Source organism: Pleurodeles waltl, chromosome 1_1 (genome assembly GCF_031143425.1).
Source record: "Pleurodeles waltl isolate 20211129_DDA chromosome 1_1, aPleWal1.hap1.20221129, whole genome shotgun sequence".
NCBI lineage: Eukaryota > Metazoa > Chordata > Amphibia > Caudata > Salamandridae > Pleurodeles > Pleurodeles waltl.
This window is the reverse complement of record NC_090436.1, coordinates 30,868,549-30,886,084: the sequence shown is the minus strand read 5'-3', so window position 1 is coordinate 30,886,084 and position 17,536 is coordinate 30,868,549. Positions and strand designations below refer to the sequence as shown.

General features: G+C 47.4%; 1 protein-coding gene across 2 annotated transcripts in view; it reads left to right on the top strand.

Moving 5' to 3' along the window:
- The window catches only part of LOC138259072 (CD209 antigen-like protein C), an 82,889-nt gene extending 67,765 nt beyond the window's left edge, over positions 1 to 15,124 (top strand). The window contains exons 6-7 of one of the 2 annotated variants that reach the window (XM_069206571.1): positions 1,288 to 1,397; positions 8,365 to 15,124. In XM_069206571.1, the coding sequence (XP_069062672.1) occupies positions 1,288 to 1,397; positions 8,365 to 8,515 (261 nt within the window). In that variant the 3' untranslated portion in view covers positions 8,516 to 15,124. The remainder of the gene's footprint in view (positions 1 to 1,287; positions 1,398 to 8,364) is intronic. The other variant, XM_069206653.1, reaches the window with a different exon arrangement.
- Positions 15,125 to 17,536: the final 2,412 nt, after the last annotated feature.

The following is a 17,536-nucleotide window of genomic DNA, read 5'->3' as shown; positions in this document are numbered from 1 at the left end:
GGTTTTGCATTTCCTAATTTGTGAATTCCTTTTAGGAATTTGCAATTTAGGTAATGCAAATCCCAGGGTACAGGGGGCCTAAGGTCCCCTTTCACGCACCCCACCTCCAAAAGAAATGTGCACATGTAAAGTGCACACATGCCCTACAGGCATGTGTGCGCCTCATGGCACTTTAAAAAATACATTTTCAATGCATTTTTTAAAATTGCACATGTTTACTACCAAATTGGAGTTTGTGGTAATTGCATTTCCTAAATGCCCAGTTCGCATTTAGGAAATGCATGATACATGTGCATAGGTAATCGCAAATAGGTATTCCCTATTTGCGATTTCCTATTTAGGGAATCACAAATTGCGATTCCCTATTCGGAGTCGCGATTTTAGGGAATCGCTAAAAATTGCGATTCCCTAAAATTGCACTGTGATGCCTTTCATACATTGTAAAAGGCGGTTTTGCATTCGCAAACAGTGGAATCTCAGGATTTGTACCATTTGCGAATGCAAATTGTCTTGATCCATCTGGCCCTAAGTATTTTTAGATGTTATGCTAAAAAATTAAAAGGACAAGGAAAGTCAAGTATATAGTAGCACACTGCAGTTTATCAATTGTATTACAAGAAATAAACGATATCTTCTGATGTGTAATGGATTTTAAATGGTATGTAGCAGGGGTGGCTCCTCCATTAGGGCTGGGGAGTGTCACCCCCCCCCCGCCAGCAGCAGCAGCTGCACAACTTTTACTATAAAACTACAACAAATAACGTTTATTTTCGTTTTATAGTAAAAGGGGCGGGGCCTTGGGGCTGTGCGGGGATGAGGGGGAGTGCTGTCAGTACGCATGGATGTTTGTCCGGCGGTCTCGGGCTGGCCAAACACAAATGCGCATTGGGCTTTCAGTCTGCCACGGAGTGCCTAGCTGAGCGCTCTGTTCAATCCAGCAGCATGAAAGCAGCGTTAGGATTGGACGCAGGGCAGGCTGGGAGCCTGTACCTGCAGTCCTGTCGAAGAGCAGGTGAGAGTGGCGTGGCGTGGCACAGAAAGGTATGTTATTTTTAATTTAATTATTTAACTTTTGTTTGTCGCAATCCCTCCTTCCTGCCCAAATGCCCCTCGGTACTGGCCGCGCCACCCCTTTTCTGTCCCTCGAGCCGCTCCTGGTATGTAGTGTTTTAAATCCTGTTTCAGAAATTTTGTGTAAAATCCATTTTTGTTTATTACACACTCCGTTGTTTTAAGGAATTACATTTACCAATAAAAACAGTATTTAAACTTGAACCTTTTTTGTAGTTTTTTCTGGCTTACGCAAGAGGAAACAACAATTACTGGATTGGACTTACAAATGACAAGCCAGGGGGCATCTGGTATTTCACCGATGGATCAGAATATAAGGACCCGCTGTATGTATTTGCATATTCATCTTCAATTAATTAATGCTTTAATTAATATACTTTTTATGTACTTTATTTGAAGTGGTTGATATTGCACAGATCCAGCTTCAAGGAGGTGCGACATGCGTACAATACCAATAAGTGAAGGGGCTTAGGGTCAGCCCATTGTTTACCATTGGAGGATTTTCTTGTCCATCTCATTTGCTTACTTCTTATTTGTTAACTTTCCCTCCTCATCCTTCATTTGTCCTGTAAGAAATTGGGTTATTGGTTGGGGAGGAATGAGAGCCCTACTGAAACAACAAACACACTCCGGACCGTATTTATACATTTTTAGCGCCGCAATTGCGTCAATTTTTGACACAAAATCGGCGCAAACATACAAAATACAATTGTAGTTTGTACGTTTGCGCCGATTTTGCTTAAAAAAAAAAGACGCAAATGTGGCGCTAAAAAAGTATAAATACAGGCCTCCTTGTTAGGGTGAACCACAAAAGTTACTAAACTGACTTGTGCTTAACCCTCGGTGGCTTGCAAAAAATAGCAGTCAGACTTAGCTTAGAGGCATTGTGTAAACTATGTTTGCAGCACACACACAGTAATAAAGTGAAAACACAACACAAGCAAAATCCCAAACCAATTTTGAAAAATAGAAAACATTTCAATCAATAAAATGATACCAGACAACAAAAATCCAATCAGTATAACCAGAAATATGAAATTTCAGAGCTTTTAAGGAAGTACAGCGCCTAAAAGCACAAAGCAGGGAGAGCATTGCTGTGACCATCGTGCAGCATGAAAAGTAGCCTGTGTGTCGCAGGCTGTCTTCCCTGTAGCGGGAATAGGCAGTTGAGCGCCGCAGATAATTATTGTTGGAGCTTTGCATGTAGTCACCGCGGGCTGTCGCTGTAGTGCAAAGTGCAGAATGAGCATGGTAAGATTTGGTATGCCAGGTCTTTGCATTAGCGGTCACAGGCAGCAGAGTCTTGGCACAAAGAGTCCAAAACTTCAGGATTTCTCCTTTTTTCACAGGAAGAGCTTCACTGATTCTAGCCAAGGGTCCAAGGCCTTGGGCGGCATCTCTTGGGAATTAGGAACTCATCCGAGCAGAGGCCAGCAGGCCCAGTTGAAGGTCCTGTGCAACCGGTCAGCTGGACAGTTGCAGGGAGGCCTCTAGAACTTCTTGATTCCTTGGAGCACAGAACATGGGGGTCAGCCAACTGACCCTTTGAATCAATCAGGTTAGCCTGTGATGAAGGGAGCAGGTCCAGTCCTCCTTCTCAGGGAGCAAGGCAGTCATCAAGCAGTAGGACAGTGCTCTGATAGCAGCAAGGAAGCCCTCCGAGTAACAAGGCAGTCCTCAAGCAGCTGGACAGTCTTCTGGGGAACAAGACAGGACCCCTAGCAGCAGGGCAGTCCTCTGAGGGGAATCAAGGCAATCCTTTTTTAACTTTCAAGCTGAAGAGGTGTTATGGGGGACAATATTTATACCTGGTACCAGCCTTTGATTTAGGGTGATTTTCTAAACTAACCCCAAGTCAGGTTCTAGAAAGTTCTTCCCTTCCCCTGTTAAGGGTCCAAGAAGTATGGGGTGACAAATTTATGTTGTCAGGTTCCTTTGTGCGTGCTGGAGGCAAGCCCTTCAAAGTGTAAGTGGGGAAGCAAAATTACTCTCTCAACATAGTCTGAAACAGCACCACTCTACCACACAATGTGTGCCATCTGTACTGCAAATGGTCACCTGAAGTATCTGTATCGCAGGTGCAACGGCACTGATGTCATATTGGCAGGTGTTTGTGGGGTCTATTCACTAAGTTTTAACAGTTTTTTAAATCACAAAAGTGAGGCAAAATGACACTAAGGGCCTCATTACGACCTCGGCGGTCTGTTTTAAAGACCACCGAGGTACCGCTGTGATGAAGACCGCCAGTGCAGGTGGTTTTCTGCGCAGCGTATTATGACTGCTGCCAGCCATCTGTCCTTTTTCAGACGGAGGGCCGCCAGCAGCCATACTGGCGGTCGGCGGGAAAGTGGAGGCTGCTCAACATCCACCACCCTGTCATCAGAACACTACTCACCGAATCAAGTCCCATGATTCGGTGTGGCGGTGTTCTGGTGACGGGGTGCTGACGGCGGAGAAGCCCCCATGGATCCCGTCCTCTCCCGGAGGATCAACGGACAAGGTAAGTTGATCGTCCGTTAGGGTAGGCGGGAGGGGGGATGTTGTGTGTTGTGTGCTTGCATGGGGGTGTGCGTCTGAGTGTGTAGAGGAGGTGTGTGAGTGCGTGTATGCATGCAGGGTGTGTGTTGTGTGTATGGGAAATGTGTGCGCGTCGGTCTGTGTGCATGTCTGTGTGTGTGCGGGTATGTGTTGTTGTAGTGTATGTGTGCGTGTAGGGGTGTGTGTATGTGCATGTTGGGGATGAGGGTGTGGAGGGGGGTCCTGACACCTTTGGGGTGTGGAAGGGGGGTGAGGTGTGGCGTGAGGACTCAGGGGTGGGGGTGCCACTGATAGTGCCTACCGCCATGGATTTTGTGGCGGTTCCAAACCACCCGAAATCCATGGCGGTATGCAGGGTCCTGATACCACCGGCGGTCTGGTGACGGAAGCCGGGCTGGAGACCGAGGTCTCCAGCCAAGCGATCGTCACCACACTGGCGGTCAGAGTGGAGAAGTGGCGGATGGGTCATAATTCCATTTTTTTCCGCCGGCCTGTTGGCGGTATTACCGCCACTTCTCCCCCATCCGCCAGGGTCGTAATGAGGGCCTAAATCTTTTTTTCCTAATTTACTTTCCAGCGGTAAACTTGTTTAGCTCTGGAAATTCACTCAAAAGTAGCTCAAAGTGCCCAGTTACGATGCAACAACCAAAGGGTTCTGACGCTAAGCCATATTAACTTAAAAAAGTAGACAACGTTGAGCGTCAGAAAATAGCACCCATTTCAGATAGCCGCCATGAAGTGGAAATGCATTTTTTCTCCCTAATTTTCCGACTTGGCATGTGTGCTGCACTGTGTAGGAGGCTGGCCTGGTTTCTAGTGGGTACCTTGGGTACTTACACCTTATACCAGGTCCAGTTATCCCTTATTAGTGAAGTAGTAGTGTTCTAGCAGCTTAGGCTGATAGAGGTAGCTATAGCAGAGCAGCTTAGACTGAACTAGGAGACATTCAAATCTCATGCAATACCACTTATAGTTACACAGTACTTATACACAAGTAAAGACAATACTCAGTGTTACCGAAAATAAAGGTATTTATTTGGGTGACACCGTACCAAAAATATCTTAGAGACAATACTCCTTCTGGAGTTAAGTATTATACACAATATATACACTAGACACCAAAATGATACAAGTAAATAGTCATAGAACAATGCAAACAGTAGGAAATCCTATAGAATGCAATGGGAGAAAATAAGTCTAGGGGCAACACAAACCATATACTAAGAAAGTGGAATGCGAATCACGAATTCCCCCGTAGGCAAGTGTAGTGTGTGCAGAATCACTGGGAGAGTAAGAATACAGTAAAGGTAAGTAAATTACCCCACCCCAGAGCCCAGAAAAGCAGGAGTAAAGTACTGCAAGTTTCCTTAGGACACACTACACCTCATTTTTGGGATTTTACAGCAGCCAACCAAGTCTGCAAAGAACAACTGCTGGATTATTGGACCCTAAGACCTGCAAAGGAAGGGGACCAAGTCCAGAAGTCGAAAGAAGTTCCAGGAAGGACATGAGCCCCTGCCAACCCAGAAGAGGGTGCAAAAGAAGAGTCCCTGGTTAGTCGAATACTGCAGAAATGCACACTAGGAAGATGCCAGCGGGTTTCTGTGTGATGAAAAAGTTGTCTCACGGCGTGAAGATCGTTGCAGATGAGATTTCGTGTTGGAAGGCTCCAACAAGCCTTAGCCACGACAAAAGTGTGTTTTGCATCAAAATGGAGCTGGATGGACCCAGGAAGAACCTGGGGGCCTCAACTCTCTGTGAGGAGGAAGAGGGGACTCTCAGCACTTTAGAGATCTCTCAGGATGCCAGCCAGCACCCCCAGGAGCCGCAGGACCCAGGTTCAAAGGAGGTGCAAAACACGGTTGATGTAGCACAACAAAAGAAGGTCCCACGCCGCCGGAGAACAACTCAGCGAGTTGAGCATCGTAGGATGGAGTGCTGGGGACCTGGTCCATGCTGTGCACAAAGGAATTTTGGAAAGAGTTCACAGAGGACTCAGTAGGCGAAGAAGACGCAGTACGCAGGGCTACCGTCACTTTCGGGGAAGGCAAGGTCTTACCTCCTCCAAATTGCTTCAGCAGGACCTTAGGACAGTCTATGTCGATGGTGTATACCCTTGGTGTCCTTAGGAGCACGCTCGTCGCTGTGAGAGGAGTCCCAGGGTACCGGCTGTCATCTTTGAAGGTGCCTGCATGGAGCTGGGGAGTGACTCTGTCACTCCACAGGAGATTTATTCAGTCCTTCTGGTGCTGGATGAAGATAGGGAGTCCCCAGAGCGTGCACACCATGGAAACTGTTGCAGTTTCTGACTTGGAGCTGAGGTTGCTTAAGAAAAGTGTTTGTTGCAGTTACAGCGTTTCTTGGAGCAGGCTGCGGTTGATCCAAGGTCAGAAGAGTCTGAAGTTTTTGCAGAGAATTCCTGAAGGAAACTTGCAATCAGAATCTGAAGAGACCCAGAGGAGAGACCCTAAATAGCCCTGAGAGGGGGATTGGCTACCTTATCAGGTATGGACCTATCAGGATGGGTCTCTGACGTCACCTGCTGGCACTGGCCACTCAGAGCCCTCCAGAGTGCAAAGCAAGATGGCTGAAGTCTGGGACACACTGGAGGAGATCTGGGCACCACCCCTGTGGTGGTGATGGACAGGGGAGTGGTCACTCCCCTTTCCTTTGTCCAGTTTCCCACTAGGTCAGGGGAGGAGGGGTCCCTGAACCGGTGTAGACTGGTTTATACAAGGAGGGCACCATCTGTGCCCTTCAAAGCATTCCCAGAGGCTGGGGGAGGCTACCCCTCCCCAGCATGTAACACCTATTTCGAAAGGGAGAGGGTGTAACACCCTGCTTTCAGAGGAAATGCTTTGCTCTGCCTTCCTGGGACTGGGCTGCCGAGACCCCAGGAGGGCAGAACCCTGTCTGTGAGGTGGCAGCAGCTGTAGCTGCAGTGCACACCTCAGAGAGCTGGTTTGGCAGTACTGGGGGGACCATGGTGGAGCCCCCAGGATGCATGGAATTGGCTCCCCAATACCGGATTTGGAATAGGGGGACAATTCCATGACCTTAGACATGTTACATGGCCATATTCAGAGTTACCATTGTGAAGCTACATATAGGTATTGACCTATATGTAGTGCACACGTGTAATGGCGTCCCCGCACTCACAAAGCCCGGGAAAATGGCCCTGAACTATGTGGGGGCGCCTTTGCAAGTGCAAGGGTGCCCTCACACTTAGTAACTTTGCACCTAACCTTCAGCCATCGAAGGTTAGACATATAGGCTGCAATGGCAGTCCTGTGTAAGGGTTAGTCTGAGCTCCCTATGGGTGGCAAAAGGAATGCTACAGCCCATATGGATCTCCTGGAACCCCACTGCCCTGCGTACCTAGGTACCATATACTAGGGATTTATAAGGGGGGTCCAGTATGCCAATTGAAATTGGTAAATAAAGTCACTGGCCTACAGTGACAAATTTAAAAGCAGAGAGAGCATAAGCACTGAGGTTCTGATTAGCAGAGCCTCAGTGACACAATTAGGCACTACACAGGGATACACATTAGGCCATAAACTATGAGCACTGGGGTCCTGGCTAGCAGGATCCCAGTGAGACAGGCAAAACATACTGACATATAGGTTTTTATCTATGAGCACTGTGGTCCTGGCTAGCAGGATCCCAGTGACACAGTAAAAACACACTGACACACACTCACAAACAGACCAAAAGTGGGGGTAACCATGCTAGAAAGAGGCTACTTTCTCACACACTGTACATCACACATAACAAGCAAGAAAATGTTTAAAGGTAGTCTAAGCATAGTGCCTTATTTACGAGGCCCTAGCGGCACACTGTGCCATCGGAGTGTCATTTGTTTGACGTTCTGGTGGTGCAGTGCGCTGGACCTTATTTTCAAGGCCATGCAAAGCCACCTTGCGTGGCTTTTCATGGCCTTGTAGATATGAACACCCTTTCATGCATAACACTGTGGAATCTGAAGGAATTTAACGCATTCCCAGATTTACAAGTCTCTGAATCCGTCATTTTCCTACGCCACCTCAGGGGTGGCATTAAAGTGGCACATAAAGAAAGGGGAAAATGCCATGAATGATTGTTTATGTGCAGGAAAGTGTCCCTTCCTGCACATAAACAATCATCTCGGCAACGCAGGCACACTTGCACCCTGGTGCAAGATGCCTGCGTTTGCGCTAGACAGCAATTTGTGCACCAGCAGAGGGGACAAGGACAGTAATGCACTGTATCTTATAGCTACAGCACATTCCTACCCTTTTGTTTTAACGTAAGGTGGCACAGCAAAAAGCCTTACGGCGGTGCCCTTCACTAAAACGTAGTAAATGAGCCCCACAGTATTTTGTACTGGAAGGCTATCTTTCTAGTACAAAACCTCTCCTAGACTCATGCAGACACCTTTGCTCTTTCGTGCTAAGGTGTGTCCATGGCGCACAACCGCACTTTTCTGCGCTGGTGCTAGGGAGAAGGGAAGAGAGTGCTGTATTTCTGTAAATATGTGCTGTCCTGCTCTCTCCTTCTGACGCAGCGCAGCATTTGCAGCTTGCGCTGCAGAACAAGCTGGGAAATCGGGCCCTGTATGTTTCAGTATGTCTGTTCCTTCGTCTGTTTCCTCCTTTCTTCCATCCACTTTTCATCTCTCCTTCTTGCTGCCACTCGTGCTCCCTCTGCAGCAGGGCACTCTTTAAAAAAAAAAATATCTGAGTATCTGCAGTTATTTTGTTTTTTTTCCCACAGTTTTTGGGCCCCTTATCAACCTGACAACTGGAAGGCCCCAGATGGAAGAACCGAACACTGTGCTGAGATGTCTAAAGGAGGCACATGGAATGACATCCTTTGCAGCATTCACTCTAGATGGATTTGCAAAAAACACTGTATGGCAAAATGATGAAAATCGGAGGCGGAGTGACAACAAATTTACCCCACAGTCCAGAGAGTCTTGATTGTTTAGAAATTTCCTTGGTATTGAGGTGAAACCAGCATTTGAATAGGAATATATTCTGGAAATTTTGTAAAAAAGAATCTTCTCTTTAATTTAATATCTCAAACATGTTTATCCAAATCTGTGGTGTAAAATGTATTAATCATCATGCCACCTAACTACCAAACCCACACTGCTGGGCCCATACAATCACTATCCTTGTGAGGACCGGTGCGCTATGAGGACTGGTCCCCGTAGTGCATTAAGGTAGTTTCGAGCGAGTGTATATTAAAACTAACTTTAAGAGGGCCTAGCGTCACGTTAGTGCCGCCTTAGCGTCATCTTTTTGACGCTAAGGCGGCACTAAGGCGGCCTTTCCTCTGCCCGAAATTTACAAAGTGGAGCAATGCACGCATTGCGCCACTTTGTAACCCTTTGTGCCACATTATGCCTGCGCCATACTCAATGTATGCTCAGGAGGCGTTCCTCCGTTAGGGGGGGCTGAAAAAATGGGGCCAAGATATTTTTCTGCACTTTTAACGCCTCCACAGAGCGGGCGTTAAAAGGGGGCACACCACTGGGCCCCTATGTACTGTTCAGGGTAAGCACCAAACGTTTGGCGCTGACCCTGAACAGTCCATCAATAGCGGCAAAAATATTGATGCTATTGCCCTCTACCCTGCACCATGGTGCACCGTATCTTAGATACGGCACACACATGGTGGCGGGAGGGGGGCACTAAGGGGCGCATGGAAAGCGGCGCTCCACTGGATGCAGCACCACTTTCCTTAAATCTGTCCATAAGAGTGCAGTTATGTTTGCCTCAGTACACTTTATAACCTTCCCTACTATCAAAGCGCTCGTGGAGTTATGATAGTAAATACACACTTCATTACGCTCAGTGGCCGGTACTCATAATTATGGGGTTGGGGGGGACTTTAGGACTTTTGGCTAAAATATTCACCCTAACTTCAGCAACGAGAGAGTGGCACTTGCCCCACACTGCCACAAGACACGAGCGATGTCCACTCCCTACTGGCCTCCCAGTTTGACCTTGACTGTTCTTATTGGAGCAAGACCAGGGCTGATTTGGCTGGTCTCTGTTTGAAGTGGCACGGTAGGCAAAAAAAGATGGACTGGGATGCAGCCTCGAGTAACTACAGATGGTTGCGATTAATTCCAACATTCCATCCATCACCTTCTTGTAATATCATCTGTATTCCTTCCAATCTGCCATCACCTTTCATTGGGAAAAATCAAAAATGCTTCAAATGATCTTCTGTGTCAATATAAGTCCTGAGGCCTCCCTTCAGCCTCTGCAGTTTCAGAGAAGGCATGTCTTGTAACTGTGGGACATACTTACGAGCCCCTTGCGCTCCCGGTGCCTCACTTTGCCTCCCTGGCACTGATGGGGCCTCACCAGCAGCTCAGAGGGCAAGCCCATATCTATAAGGCCACGCAAAGCCACTTTATGTGGCTTTTTATGGCCTCGTAGATATGGTGTAACACAACACAGCCCAAGCCACTGCATTGCCTTACACTGCGTCAGGGAGGCATTCCCTGGGCATTGCAGTGGGTTTTCCCATGCAACACCCATAGGGTTTGACACATTCCCAGATTTACAACGACATGTAAACCTGGGAATGCATCAAAACTGTATGCCTCCCAAGGGAGGGGGAACAAGTAGAAATATCTTTATGTCACCTAGTTTTTTACTCTTCGTGTGTGTGCTGCATTCTGCAGCACTCATAGAAAGAGGAAAACTTCTCCATGGATTGTTTTTCTGCAGCCTTTGATGGGTGTTAGAATGCTGTTTGTAGTCTGAGACTGCTAGTCTGTGAGAGTCTGGTTTGAGAGTGCAGTCTGTAGGGTGAGACAGCTAGCCTTTGAGTGTTGATGGAAGTGTGACTGCTAGTTTGTGATGGGTTTGTCTGCTACTGGTAATGTGGGATTGTGTTTCTTACAGGCGTGAGAGTGTTGTCATTAGGTTATATCTCCTAGTCTAGGGGCGAAGGGACTGGTTCGAGGAGTGTGAGATCGCTACCCTGTAAGTACGAGGGGGGTCTGTTGGCAGTGTTTGACTGTTACTGTGTGACTGGTGTTAGAGTGCTGCCACTAGTGTGTGACGGCTAGCCTGTGATGGTGTGAGAGTACTGTCTGTAGCGTGAGATTGGTAGTCAATAAATTGCATATGAGTGCTTCGTGTAAAGTGTGACTACAAGTCTGTGACAAATGTAAGAATGCTCTCAGTAGTATGTGACTGCTAGCCTGTTAGGGGTGTGAAAGTGCTCTCAGTATTGGATGTGACTGCTAACCTGTGAGGGATGTGAAAGTGCTCTCAGTATTGTATGGCATCTAGCCTGTAAGTGGTGCAAAAGTTCTGCTGGTACTGCAAATGCTTGTCTGTGATGGGTGTGAGTGCTGTCTTTACTGGGACTGCAGCTGTGTGAGAGTTCTGAGAACCATGTTGGCACAGATTGGCAGTCTGTGAAAGGTGTGAGTGCTTGCAGAAAGTTTGAGGCGTCTAGCCTGTGAAGGGTGTGAAGGTTCTGCTGGTAGTGTGAATGCTTGTCTGTGATGGGTGTGAGTGCTGTCTTTACTGGGACTGCAGCTGCGTCAGGCTTGTGAGAACCCTGTTGGCACAGGTTGGCAGTCTGTGAAAGGTGTGACTGCTTGCAGAAAGTTTGAGGCTTCTAGCCTGTGAGGGGTGTGAAAGTGCTGCCGGTAGTGTGAATGCTTGTCTGTGATTGGTGTGAGTGCTGTCTTTACTGGGACTGCAGCTGTGTGAGGGTTATGAGAACCATGGTGGCACAGAGTGGCAGTCTGTGAACGGTGTGAGTGCTTGCAGAAAGTTTGAGGCTTCTAGCCTGTGAGGGGTGTGAAAGTTCTGCTGGTAGTGTGAATGTTTGTCTGTGATGGGTGTGAGTGCTGTCTTTACTGGTACTGCAGCTGTGTGAGGGTTATGAGAACCATGGTGGCACAGACTGGCAGCCTGTGAACGGTGTGAGTGCTTGCAGAAAGTTTGAGGCTTCTAGCCTGTGAGGGGTGGGAAAGTTCTGCTTGTAGTGTGAATGTTTGTCTGTGATGGGTGTGAGTGCTGTCTTTACTGGGACTGCAGCTGTGTGCGGGTTGTGAGAACCATGGTGGCACAGATTGGCAGTCTGTGAAAGGTGTGAGTCCTTGCAGAAAGTTTGAGGCTTCTAGCCTGTGAGGGGTGTGAAGGTTCTGCTGGTAGTGCAAATGCTTCTCTGTGGTGGGTGGGAGTGCTGTCTTTACTGGGACGGCAGTTGTGTGAGGGTTCTGAGAACCATGTTGGCACAGGTTGGCAGTCTGTGAACGGTGTGAGTGCTTGCAGAAAGTTTGAGGCTTCTAGCCTGTGAGGGGTGTGAAGGTTCTGCTGGTAGTGTGAATGCTTGTCTGTGATGGGTGTGAGTGCTGTCTTTACTGGGACTGCAGCTGTGTGAGGGTTGTGAGAACCATGATGGCACAGGTTGGCAGTCTGTGAACGGTGTGAGTGCTTGCAGAAAGTTTGAGGCTTCTAGCCTGTGAAGAGTGTGAAAGTGCTGCCGGTAGTGTGAATACTTGTCTGTGATGGGTGTGAGTGCTGTCTTTACTGAGACTGCAGCTGTGTGAGGGTTGTGAGAACTATGTTGGCACAGATTGGCAGTCTGCGAACGGTGTGAGTGCTTGCAGAAAGTTTGAGGCTTCTAGCCTCTGAGGGGTGTGAAGGTTCTGCCGGTAGTGCAAATGCTTCTCTGTGGTGGGTGTGAGTGCTGTCTTTACTGGGACAGCAGTTGTGTGAGGGTTGTGAGAACCATGTTGGCACAGATTGGCAGTCTGTGAAAGGTGTGAGTGCTTGCAGAAAGTTTGAGGCTTCTAGCCTGTGAGGGGTGTGAAAGTTCTGCTGGTAGTGTGAATGCTTGTCTGTGATTGGTGTGAGTGCTGTCTTTACTGGGACAGCAGCTGTGTGAGGGTTGTGAGAACCATGTTGGCACAGGTTGGCAGTCTGTGAACGGTGTGAGTGCTTGCAGAAAGCTTACGGCATCTAGCCTGTAAGTGGTGCGAAGGTTCTGCTGGTAGTATGAATGCTTCTCTGTGATGGGTGTGAGTTCTGTCTTTACTGGGACTGTAGCCGTGTGAAGGTTCTGAGAACCATGTTGGCACAGGTTGGCAGTCTGTGAACGGTGTGAGTGCTTGCAGAACGTTTAAGGCTTCTAGCCTGTGAGGGGTGTGAAGGTTCTGCTGGTAGTGTGAATGCTTGTCTGTGATGGGTGTGAGTGCTGTCTTTACTGGGACTGCAGCTGTGTGAGGGTTGTGAGAACCATGTTGGCACAGGTTGGCAGGCTGTGAACGGTGTGAGTGCTTGCAGAAAGTTTGAGGCGTCTAGCCTGTGAGGGGTGTGAAAGTTCTGCTGGTAGTGTGAATGCTTGTCTGTGATGGGTGTGAGTGCTGTCTTTACTGGGACTGCAGCTGTGTGAGGGTTCTGAGAACCATGTTGGCACAGGTTGGCAGTCTGTGAACGGTGTGAGTGCTTGCAGAAAGTTTGAGGCTTCTAGCCTGTGAGGGGTGTGAAGGTTCTGCCAGTAGAGCAAATGCTTCTCTGTGGTGGGTGTGAGTGCTGTCTTTACTGGGACAGCAGTTGTGTGAGGGTTGTGAGAACCATGTTGGCACAGATTGGCAGTCTGTGAAAGGTGTGAGTGCTTGCAGAAAGTTTGAGGCTTCTAGCCTGTGAGGGGTGTGAAAGTTCTGCTGGTAGTGTGAATGCTTGTCTGTGATTGGTGTGAGTGCTGTCTTTACTGGGACAGCAGCTGTGTGAGGGTTGTGAGAACCATGTTGGCACAGGTTGGCAGTCTGTGAATGGTGTGAGTGCTTGCAGAAAGCTTAAGGCATCTAGCCTGTAAGTGGTCCGAAGGTTCAGCTGGTAGTATGAATGCTTCTCTGTGATGGGTGTGAGTTCTGTCTTTACTGGGACTGTAGCCGTGTGAGGGTTCTGAGAACCATGTTGGCACAGGTTGGCAGTCTGTGAACGGTGTGAGTGCTTGCAGAACGTTTGAGGCTTCTAGCCTGTGAGGGGTGTGAAGATTCTGCTGGTAGTGTGAATGCTTGTCTGTGATGGGTGTGAGTGCTGTCTTTACTGGGACTGCAGCTGTGTGAGGGTTGTGAGAACCATGTTGGCACAGGTTGGCAGTCTGTGAACGGTGTGAGTGCTTGCAGAAAGTTTGAGGCGTCTAGCCTGTGAGGGGTGGGAAAGTTCTTCTGGTAGTTGAATGCTTGTTTGTGATGGGTGTGAGTGCTGTCTTAACTGGGACTTCAGCTGTGTGAGGGTTCTGAGAACCATGTTGGCACAGGTTGGCAGTCTGTGAAAGGTGGCGGTGCTTGCAGAAAGTTTGAGGATTCTCTGAGGGGTGTGAAAGTGCTGCTGGTAGTGTGAATGCTTGTCTGTGATGGGTGAGTGCTGTCTTTACTGAGACTGCAGCTGTGTGAGGGTTGTGAGAACCATGTTGGCACAGGTTGGCAGTCTGTGAAAGGTGACTGCTTGCAGAAAGTTTGAGGCTTCTAGCCTGTGAGGGGTGTGAAAGTGCTGCCGGTAGAGTGAATGCTTGTCTGTGATGGGTGTGAGTGCTGTCTTTACTGAGACTGCAGCTGTGTGAGGGTTGTGAGAACCATGTTGGCACAGGTTGGCAGTCTGTGAAAGGTGTGAGTGCTTGCAGAAAGTTTGAGGCTTCTAGCCTGTGAGGGGTGTGAAAGTGCTGCTGGTAGTGTGAATGCTTGTCTGTGATGGGTGTGAGTGCTGTCTTTACTGGGACTGCAGCTGTGTGCGGGTTGTGAGAACCATGTTGGCACAGGTTGGCAGTCTGTGAAAGGTGTGAGTGCTTGCAGAAAGTTTGAGGATTCTCTGAGGGTTGTGAAAGTGCTGCCGGTAGTGTGAATGCTTCTCTGTGATGGGTGTGAGTGCTGTCTTTACTGGGACTGCAGCTGTGTGAGGGTTGTGAGAACCATGTTGGCACAGGTTGGCAGTCTGTGAAAGGTGTGAGTGCTTGCAGAAAGTTTGAGGATTCTGTAAGGGGTGTGAAAGTTCTGCTGGTAGTGTGAATGCTTGTCTGTGATGGGTGTGAGTGCTGTCTTTACTGAGACTGCAGCTGTGTGAGGGTTGTGAGAACTATGTTGGCACAGATTGTCAGTCTGTGAACGGTGTGAGTGCTTGCAGAATGTTTGAGGCTTCTAGCCTGTGAGGGGTGTGAAGGTTCTGCTGGTAGTGTGAATGCTTGTCTGTGATGGGTGTGAGTGCTGCCTTTACTGGACGGCAGCTGTGTGAGGGTTGTGAGAGCCATGTTGGCACAGGTTGGCAGTCTGTGAACGGTGTGAGTGCTTGCAGAAAGTTTGAGGATTCTGTGAGGGGTGTGAAAGTGCTGCCGGTAGTGTGTGAATTCTACTCCATGGGGATTGTGAGACTACTATCTATGCAGGGTTCTTGAAACTCGTCAATACGAGGGCCACGGTGTATATTGTACAAATATTCGCAGGCGAAAAAATCAGTGTTATAAATGAATGAATAAAATGTAAGTGAATTAATAAGGTTTACTTGGGTCTTTTTTGTAATCAGCATGATGTGATTTGAAACAAAAGAGAAATGTGAGAATTACAAATATACTATGATGAACCTAAACTGAGAAATGGTACAAGAGTAAAAATGTCATACATTAGCAGATGCTCTGACAAAATAATCAGTTACTTAACTGTAAATAAGAAAAGCAGGCTAGTCATTTTTAATTAATTTTAAATACTGAAAATATACAAATTTACATGAAGTGAGAATTTGTCCAATTTTGTAGCACACAATAATAAATAAAAAAAACACTCCAATAAAGAACTTCAGTAAATAAAGCAAAGAAATATCAAAATAAACTTGAGCCATTAATAAGAGTCGAACAAAAATAAATTGAGTCTGCACCTTTCGCACAATTCTGGCAATTGGAGTTTTCTGCAGCATGGACTATTTGCACTAGGAACTTGCGTTTTTCAAAGATCTGCCGTGCACGACATTGCTAGTCCAAAATTTAACATAGAGAAGATTTAAGAGGCCCTGTTGCCACCTACAGTCGGCCAAAGGATATATATTTCCCTTTGATCATCGGAATCCGAGGCTTTGGAAAACAACGCAGGGCTGGAAAAAATCTTGTAGAGGGCCGGATGTGGCCTGCGGGCCGTAGTTTGGAGACCCCTGGTCTATAGTGTCATATGAAGATGCTCTATGAGGACTAACAGGGTATATCCCTGACTCTTCAAAGAGGTTCACATCTCACATTACTACTGGGCAGGCACCCACATTTCCTAGGGTACTGTCTACCTGGGAAGACTGTTGTCTGCACCCCAGAGTTTGAATATGTTGAAAACTGTGTGAAACTAGATGTTGTGCTAGACGATAATGCTTGAAGAATTTGAGATTAGATTTTATGTCCAATACTCATCCATGGCTGGCACTGACAACTGTGTATGTGGCGAAAAGGAAGACCTGTCGTATATCCTGAGGAACTCTCTTTTGTAGGGGGAAATCTGCAGGAAGACAGTGCTGCAGAAGGCAGCACACACCAGAGGAGATAACAAGGTGAAATAAAGATATTTCTCCTTGTTACGCCTCACCTGGGAAGGCGCAGCATTTTGGTGCATTCCCAGGTTTATCGCTTTTGGTAAATATGGGAATGCATCAAAATCCATGGATGGGCTTGAGTCCCACATGCACCACGTTGCACCACATGAGTCATAAATATGCCCCTGAGTGCTTGCTAGTTTGGAGGTTAAACCTCAAACAAAGGCAGACAAACAGCAAAGACTGTAAAATCCCCTAAATATTCTAAACCGGAAGTAGTGGATCTAAAATATTGCAAAAGAAGTATCTTTATTTTTATCTCTGTGCATTATAGATGCTAACTTACATGTATGTATGTCCGATTGTCTGTACGAAAGTCACGTGTGCCAAAAGCACTTAGGGGCATATTTAAGGGCCCCTAGCACCACCGTCACTTTTCGTGACACTCCGGTGGCGCTGTGCCCTGCACCGTATTTGCAAGGTGTTCGTTAAGCCACTTTTTGTAGCTTGACGCCACCTTGTAAATACGGCCCTTCACACACAGCACTTTGCGTGGAAGGGGCATGCAATGGGTGTTGCAGTGGGCATGCCACAACAACACCCATTGCATTTTGACACTGCCTCAGATTTACAACTTTTTGTAAACCTAAGGCACCCAGGGGTGGCATTAGCAAGGCGCATAGAGGAGGAATGCTTTTATTCCTTCTCGTTTTTTCCTTCTTCTATGTGTGCTGCATTGTGCGGCACGCATAGAAAAGCAAAATGCCAGACATGATTTTTTATATGCGGTAAGGTGTCCCTTCCTGCACATAAACAATCATTTCTAAATGGCACTTCTGTGAGTGCTGCATTGTGCAGCACACATAGAAGTGCCAAAGCGCCATTAGTGATTGTTTACGTGCCGGAAGGGACACCTTACTGCACATAAACAATCACACCCCTCAACACAGACATCCTTGCACGATGGAGCAAGGATGCCTGCGTTGGCGTTAGGCAGCTTAATTTAGCGCCAGGGTAGGGGGAAACCAGAGGACGCCGTATTCTAATAAATATGGCGCATTCCAGCGTTTCTAAAGTGACGCAGTGCAGTGCTGCCAATTTTTAGTAAATCTGGGCCTTAACGTTTGTCATCCATGCAGAGAGCTTCTAGACCAAACAAAACCGGATTTTTAATATTATATATCTTTTAAAGGGCAATGATGCCACCCAGTGGCCTTTTAGAACATAACACATTATAAAGATTGCTATTTGATACGTTTTGGCAAACAGCTCTTCGTGATCAAACTGATGTTTAGGTCGGGAGATGTACCCAGGAAAGTATCCCGCTGTTTCGAGGCTCGAAAATAAGTGAATTGCATTAGCTATCCCATGAAGTGAAAGAATGAAAAGGGAAGATCCCT